The sequence below is a fragment of the Plodia interpunctella genome, chromosome 5 (genome assembly GCF_027563975.2).
Source record: "Plodia interpunctella isolate USDA-ARS_2022_Savannah chromosome 5, ilPloInte3.2, whole genome shotgun sequence".
In the NCBI taxonomy this organism is placed as follows: Eukaryota; Metazoa; Arthropoda; class Insecta; order Lepidoptera; family Pyralidae; genus Plodia; species Plodia interpunctella.
Genome location: NC_071298.1, coordinates 1,318,381 through 1,326,970, shown reverse-complemented (window position 1 = coordinate 1,326,970; position 8,590 = coordinate 1,318,381). Strand labels below are relative to the sequence as shown.

The 8,590-nt window shown below is 33.6% G+C and overlaps 1 protein-coding gene and 1 long non-coding RNA gene across 2 annotated transcripts; one reads left to right on the top strand and one right to left on the bottom strand.

The window, feature by feature from the left end:
* The first annotated feature begins 921 nt into the window (after positions 1–921).
* On the top strand, positions 922–2,337 carry LOC128670249 (nucleoside diphosphate kinase-like). The gene is made up of 2 exons (XM_053745766.2): positions 922–1,216; positions 1,375–2,337. The coding sequence occupies exons 1-2, from the start codon at positions 1,159–1,161 to the stop codon at positions 1,854–1,856; spliced, it is 540 nt and encodes a 179-aa protein (XP_053601741.1). The 5' UTR covers positions 922–1,158; the 3' UTR covers positions 1,857–2,337.
* A 255-nt stretch (positions 2,338–2,592) lies between these two features.
* LOC128670250 (uncharacterized) lies at positions 2,593–8,268 on the bottom strand. The gene is made up of 3 exons (XR_008404745.2): positions 8,080–8,268; positions 6,887–7,015; positions 2,593–5,016 (listed from the first exon to the last, which is right to left on the bottom strand). It is a non-coding gene; the product is annotated as an uncharacterized LOC128670250 (long non-coding RNA).
* Between the last annotated feature and the right edge of the window lie 322 nt (positions 8,269–8,590).

Here is an 8,590-nt window from a genome sequence, read left to right as displayed (position 1 = left end):
TACCACTGGAGTTTAGTACGGAACCCTAAAAATGGAGTATGTACCTCGATCGTAAATAGAGGTTTCACTCTAGACGTGACTGTCCATCGAGAGACAGGAGTTATGTATATACTCTACTAGATAAATATAAATGTATAATCTACAATTTTTTTAATCATAAAGTTATATCGAATCCTGAGCATTCTATTGAGCTAGTATCCTGACAACTAGTGATGCCGACGACCATGCAAATGGAGACGAAAAAGTTGAAAAGCGGATCCTGGGCTCCAATTCTAAACGGCTGAGGAAGATACCGGGAAAACGCTTATAGATTAGACAGAGAAAGTATTACATAAAACAAGTCTGGAACTTATTTTGGGACTAATTCCATTTGCGTCGTTTGTTCATATATATTTATTTATATCAGTATGTTTTGTACTTAAATTAAATGCCAAAAAACATTTGAAGTAGATGATATAATCTGTCTCAAGTATCAAATTCACGAGTCTAATTTGCGAATTCTATGAAATTTTTCTTTGTTATGTTATATTTTTAATTGTCAAGTGTGCCGTAAATCCTCTTATCTTAGATAATAAATTTCATTTCGGGAAATTTATTTTTTGCGTACAATTTATGTATACATTATAACAAGGCAAAATCTACTAATGAGTACAAATAAAATAATAGGATTATACATAGGACAATACATAGGACATACGAGTATATATATATATTTATCCCACCACAAATATTTTCATATATGTAGATTCTTGATATATGCGCCCTAACTTTACCAGATCAAACTTCACATACTCTAGTTAAAACGTGTAACTTATGGCGGATAAGGTTGGTGTTTCGCGTCATAGGACATAAGACAAGGTAGTCTTAAAAGTCATGTCAGATGCCTTTAGGTGACTTGAATATAATCTTACACCAGTGTTAGTATTAGTAAAAATGAAAATAATAAATATTCTTTAAACCGTGGGCGAAGCCGCGGTCAGTAGTAGGTACAATAATATTTCAAGTTACATAATTTTATACTTTTTATACGCATTTAAATTTGTCTCGGACATTAATGTTACACACCCATTTATATTATGGGTAATAAAGATAATTAATCACAGTATGAAAATCCTAATGTAATTTTAGTTAGTTACTTTAATCTTTACACAAGTGAACATGAGGTGTAAAATAATATTTTCATTTATTGTACCCACATTATTATTCATTGTAAATGGTAAGATTTTTTAAAATTATATATAAATTAGTTTCTAAATTTAAAATTATATAACAAACGACTTAAGAAGACCATTCATTCTTTGTTACTGTGAACTGCGTTGCAATGAATTTTGAGCTAATTTTATATATATATATAAATATACATTACATCGACAGCGTTTCATAAGAAACAGGAAAGAACTTTCATCATGATAAAACCGGACGGAGTTCAACGCGGTCTCATCGGATCAATCATAAAAAGATTTGAAGACAAAGGCTTCAAACTTATCGCAATGAAATTCATTTATCCAAAAAAACAACACCTTCTGGATCACTACATAAAACTAATAGACAAGCCATTCTTTAAAGAACTCATCAAATACATGTCTTCAGGACCTATAGTGCCAATGGTATGGGAAGGTAAAGGTATAGTCGAAAAATGTCGTGCCATGATCGGTGCAACAGATCCCGGCGATGCTGCACCAGGCACAGTAAGAGGAGATCTATCTGTTGATGTAGCCAGGAATGTGATTCATGGATCCGATAGCGTTGAAGCTGCTCAAAAAGAAGTACAGCTGTGGTTTCCTGACGAAGAATTCGTTAAATGGACTCCGGAGAATGTATATTGGATTTATGATGTAAATAAGGAAATACAGTAATTAAAAGTTGTAGCCTAAACTGGACAATGACGGTTTACTGTTAAGGAAGCAACTGTTAAAACGTCAGGGAGATCTTGTGGCATTTGACGGTTGACAAAATCCATATTCATGCTCTAAACCGTTGAGTAAATCCGTCGTTGGGAGCCTATCCTGGGTGCACTATCAGATCAACTATGTTTGTCAACTATGTCGGACAACTGGAAATAGGAGTACTGCTAACTGTTGTCCTACAGAGTTGACATTTAACCTGGGGCTAATCAAATCTTGCATGTTAGATTTTGAGAAATCTAACTTGCAAGATTTGATTACAGACAGACAAGCAATCATAAGGAAAGGTGAAAATAAAAAAAAGTTTGTAACCGAGATTATGGCCGAATTAAGATTGGCTAGCGGATACTTTGTTCAAATCCTTCTTGTACATAGTTACATAACTAAGTATGATTGTTGTTAATGTCATATTTCTACATAACAATTATTTTTAGATAATGTGCAGTATTCGGGGTGCTCTTCAATAATTTCCTTTTATTAGACGATTAAAATACGTTTATTGGAAAGATTTACAGTAAAACAGAATAATTATATTAAATTTGTGCTATCTCAAGCGCGCGTGGACGAGACAGTTTTTCTAGAGAGATCTACCAGTGGTGGGGCGCGTACAACTGATGATCTATGAAAAAGTTGCCGACTTCTCACTCATAGATGGCGATAGTGGTATCATAAACAGATAATAATATCTTATCCATAATATTGTAACAATTATTTTTTACGCAAATAATACAATACTCTGCCAAAATTCTGTTTCATTTTATTATAAAATGCCATAATTTTCTACTTTGGAATGTTAAAAATTATAAAATGATGTAGAATTATGATCTAAAGACGTTTCTTCCAACGCTTGTGTTTTAAATATGGTTCAATCCGAACACTACCGAATACACCGTATGATGATAGAGTGAGTTACTTCGGTGTTACAAAGGCAATTGTCAGAATTAGTTTACCTTCACAAATTAATTCACTCGTCCATCGTTTGTCCTGGGCTGTTGAATTTAATCAATTTTAATGATTGAACTCGTCTACGTCCGCGCCTTTTCCGTTTAAATGTTTATAAAAACAACACTTCCTTCTTCAATCCGATCGTTAGAATGTGTCGAGATTACGACGAACTGAGACACATTGAGAGATCTTGGACATTTTTAATTCCAACTTGTATTGTTATATCCATACTTGATGAACTTAATAGGTAAATATATATATATTTAAATACGTATGTTATTTTTATATACCTATGTATGTATAATTTCTAGATTAATAAAATTTTGATAGAGCACTTCATACTCTGTACAACTGTGCATGCTCTAGTGGATTACAGGTTAGTTCTTATACTTAGAATTTTAATTATGTTCTTTTTTTGTCTGTTTGTGTGCCTTATGAATAAAAAAAATAAAAATAAATAAATAAATAGACACCAAAATACAAGATAGCAAGCTTGGATAAAGTTCACGGGAAATGAAAAGATGTTTTTGATTAAAAAGGTCTTCTTTCATGTCAGAATGGACCTTCTTTCATGTCATGACAGTTGGAGATCTAGAAAGTCACACGCTACTTTAGCCGTGGTTGGAGCTGCCAAATATATTAGTAACTAGCTGCGCCCCGGGGCTTCGCTCCCGTGGGAGTTTCGGGATTACAAGTAGCCTATGTGTTATTCCAGGTTATATTTTAACCGTGTACCAAATTTCATAATAATCGGTTGAGTAGATTTTACGTGAAAGAGTAACAAACATCCATACATTGACACATCCTCACAAACTTTCGCATTTATAATATTGGTAGGATTATATAAAATAAACTCTAGTTTATCCTGTCCGTGTTTATCCTGTTTTAGAATCTATTCTTAAACAGGAACAAAACAGCATAAAATAAAGCAATGGTTAAGATTTAACGAATGTAATTACTGCAATTTAGTGTAGTGTCCAATCAAGTTCTATTTAAGGGAAAATCTAGCACTAATGACCCACTCGAATACAGTTTAAGCTTCAGTTGCACCAGTTAACTTTGACGATAACTTTAATCTGCGTAGAAATGAAAATGGGGCCAATGGGGTTAAAGTTAACGTTAAAATTGACTAATGAAACCCACTCTTAGCCTCAGTTGCACCAGTCGTCTTTGACGTTAATTTAACATTGGGCTTTAGATAAAATGGTGATTTGTGCGTTGTTGTGCACAGATTAAAGTTAACGTCAAAGTTGACTAGTGGAACTGTGTGGTATACACGACTAATTACATATCAAGTAACACTACGTAAACCTTAATGCTATGGTAATAATGGCCAATTTTAAATGAGTCATTATCGTCTGTACAAACTGCTAACAAACACGAGATGTAGTTAAATATAAATAAACTATAGAAATAAAAGAACATTCTATTTTGTTTATAATCCATACAAAGTTATCACCACAGAATGATAGAATTTAAAGTACAAATTATTGCAGCTAAAATCATTTTGCATAGAATCAAAGTTGCTTAAAGAAGTTATGTATTCAGTATATAAAACTACATTAAAACTATATAATCACACTTTTGTAGTAACGAAACGATTGAACGAGTTTATACATTACACACACGTTTGTTACACAAACAGATTACAATCAAAACAGGTCTTATGTATAGGCATAAAGAGAAATTAGGTACTAGATTGTATTCCAGTCACATATGTATACAGAATCAACATATTTATGGGCAAAATCACAACTTATAAAAGTGTTTAAAGGAAAAAAAAAAAACAAAAAAACAATTTGCAAAAGCCAAATTAACAGCTATTGGTACAACAAGTGGTTTTAATTTCGGGGGTATTTTCATGGAATTAGTAGATGATGTTGTACGAAGTACTTACTAAATCCATGGGTATTTCACAAAGCGCGTCCATTTTGAAATTCACCTTAGCTATCTTGTCGCATGTTTAGAAGCAATTCGAAGTCATTATTCCATTACACAAAAGTTTTCATGCCACCTAGAGGTATTACCCCCATTTGCAAACAGCAAAATGTTCTTGGCTCTCCTTGTATGTTACTACAGGAATATGGTCTTTTAATTTGACAGTTGTCCAAATTCACTGGGGATGGAATGAAACAACCGCCACCGTTTCTTGTGCATTCTGTTGGTGCTGAAAATTTAATTTAAAAAAAATAATTTATTCATTTTAAAAAATCATAATTAAATTCTAGAAATCGATATAACAAAATTATTTAATGTAACAATGTACCGGTGAAGGAAAACATCATGAGGAAACCTGCACACCTGATTGATTATTATTAACTTGTGTGTGAAATGGAGAAGGCAATGGCAAACCACTCCATTACTAATGCCAAGAAAGTTGTTGTGTTTGTTTGATTCCATGTAATGACCACGACCCTCAGCCATGAGGAATACGACTATGAAGAAGAAACATGAACACCGGTTGACTGTTTAATTTACTAATGTGTATGGTAGGTAGATTAGTCATGTCTACGATTTGAGTTTTACCTTTTGACTATGTACATTATGTACTTTTATATATTATTAGAAAGAAAAAAAACATTGTAAGAAACAATAATGGTAAGCCGATCTGGCATGATAGGGACCAACACTGTTCAAATGAGTTTCTTTCGGCATTTCTTCTCAGCAGTGGTCGTTCCGAAATGCCAGTAGTTTCTAGCTTGTGAGAAATAACTATAAATTTAAAGATTGACGAGAAAAAGTGCCTGTGAAGGTCTAATTTCTGAATAAATGATTTGATTTTGATTTTTGATTTGAGTATAATTTGAAACTAGTGTTACAAATAAAATAAATATTATTCCAACAACATACTGTCGCCGAACTCAGACATATGCCCACGCGAATGCGTGAACATTGCGTGGTTAGTACGACCGCTTTTAATTACCGCAATGGAAAACCAGCAATGTATACCGAATCCGCTAAAGTTTGGCAAACTGTTTGACGTCAGTGTGTCAAAATTTATTCTCTGAGATAGAGATTCTGTAAACCCTTTACTGGAGTGATGGTTAACCTTGACCTGAACAGAGACGTCCTACTTAATAAGGAATTCCTTGGCTTCAGGACACCACAGATAAATCTTTGATCACCACGTACCATATTAGCACAGTATAATGTGAAAACTTAAGTGATGGTGGTGCCTTTAACCCGCCTGTGGATCGAAAGGACCCAAGTTCGTATCCTACTCATGCCATTATGAGTTTGTATACCAATTTGATTTTTCATAGACCACCACTTGCTTCCGGTGAAGGAAAACATCGTAAGGAAACCTGCATACTGGTTGACAGTTTAGTTGCTTAGTGCGTATGCGACTACCTGCCACTAGATGGCGGTAAGTCGTAAAAGTCATGTCAGATGCCTTCAGGCGACTTGAATAAAATCTGACACCAGTGTTAGCAATAACACACTCGATATGATGATGACGAGCACAGTATAATAAAGATTATTACGTACAGTTCTAACAAATGCAATTGATTTCATATCATGATTGATATTACAAAAGGTTTGTACCTTTTGTCAAAAATCGCACAAGTCCCAACTAATATTATAAATGAGAAAGTAATTTTGTTTGTCACCTCTTCACGCTCGAGTTCTGCAATTTTACCTACAATGTATTTTGAAGTACGAAGAAGGACATAGGGTATCTTTCATTCTGGAAATATAACTGTTCCCGTGAATTGGGCTGGGCACCTGGCTAGACTGAAGGAATGATGGAGGGTAGAGTAAAGGTGTAACTGAGTGGTGACCCAGAAATGGAAAACGTAATGGTAGGACATCCGGCAGCTAGATGGGTCGATGATGTGAAAGAAATTGCTGGCAACAACTGCATAATGATGACCCAGGACAGAGATTAATGGCTGAGACGGAAGGAGGCCTATGCCCAGCAGTGGGTCACGAAGAGCTGCAGATGATGATGATGATGATGATGATGATGAACTGTTCCCGTGGGAAATTCACGCGGGCGAAGCCTCGGACATAAGCTAGTAATCAATAATACATACCCTCTCTTAGACAGCAAAAATCACCATAATCACTACAAGGCAATTGGCTTTTGATTTCACACATGTATGAATATCTAGTACTCATACAATGGCCCCCGTTTAAATTACACTCTTCCACGGGCCAATAACCTGATAAAATAAAAATAAATATTGAATTAGAATCAATATTCATTGATGTGGAATATTATGTTACAAATTCACAGTCTGTCGAGAATGAAAAGAAAATTGACACTTGACACTTGATTGAAAATTTTACACACAACATTTTTTTACGACTGCAAATAGAATGAAATAGAATGATCAAGATTGGTTGACAAACAACCATTGTTAGCAATAAAGGAGACAGCGCTCACTCATTTGACGATTTTTTTGGGCTTTTCCCATTGGAATTAAGTATATGCTAGGTTTTGCTACTGACGGCTGGTAAATGTTGGTTTTGGGAATAAATAATGATTAATTCTTATTAATCATTTATTTTTCAGTCAAAACCTTACATATTTTTATGTAAGTATCATAATTATGAGAGTTAAATTAACTAAGTTATTAGTCAAATCCTTACTTATTTTAAATTATTTTCATTTGGTAATTATTTTTATTTCTAAATGTTTTTAACTTTTAAAAGTAATATATTTTAAAGGTAAGTTATAACCTTTAAAATACTTCTTAAATAGGTAGTAAAAAATAACAAAAGTAAAATTATTTTCTCAACATTTACCGTGCCTTCGATGTAAATCTCGAGATTTACCAAGTGAATGGTGATAAAAGTTCGAATCGCAAAATTGTTCGGACTTTTACCATTAAGAGTTGGTAAATCTTAGGTTTTACTGGAATATCTTAGGATTTACGGTAGTTCGTGCTTTTACAGTAACATATACACTTATCTTTCTTAACAGACTGTGGGTAATATATTTTTTAATTAGTTTTAGTTAGGAATTGCCTGAAAATCTCTGAAACTAACGACAAAAATGTATAATTAATTTTTAAATTATGCTTATGACATATATTAATGACAAAACGTTATATTTAAAAATAACGTGTTGCACTTCGGGGGTGCCGGCAGAAGTGGCGAACATTTTTCACCTATCACAAAAAGTGCACAACGCCGCTAAAGAAGTTTTCACTTCAAAAATAAATTGGTATTTATATAATAATCAAGCTTCATTGATTTGCAGAGGTTAAAAGGAAAATCTTACTTCTCGCCGTAGCAACTAAAGTCAGTGACACATATATAATTAAACACTTCATATTGCGGACAGAAAATAAAATACCTACGTTACGATGAATAACCATTACTTATATATAAATAAATAGCCGTAACATAACGAATTGTATATTATTTTAATAATAACTTTCGGGCCAAGTGATTTGCAAGCATATAAAATTTATAGATTGTATTTCTAGGGTTACAACATAAATAGCAGCGTTTTACCTACCAATAAAACGCTTATTAATTTACTTACCTTATTCGAAGCTTATTTAATTTGAGATAGGCATTTCCCTTCCCGCCTTTTATTTCTATTTCTTTCTACCCCATATTGCCCCCTATTTCCACCCCCACCACCTGGCAGTGGGGATTGTCCGTTGTTGGACAGTTCCCCATTTCAATAGTCATTGAGTCGAAAATATACCAGGCAGAGTTTCATCATAAGCTTCGAATAAGGTAAGTAAATTAATAAGCGTTTTATTGGTAGGTAAAACGCTGCT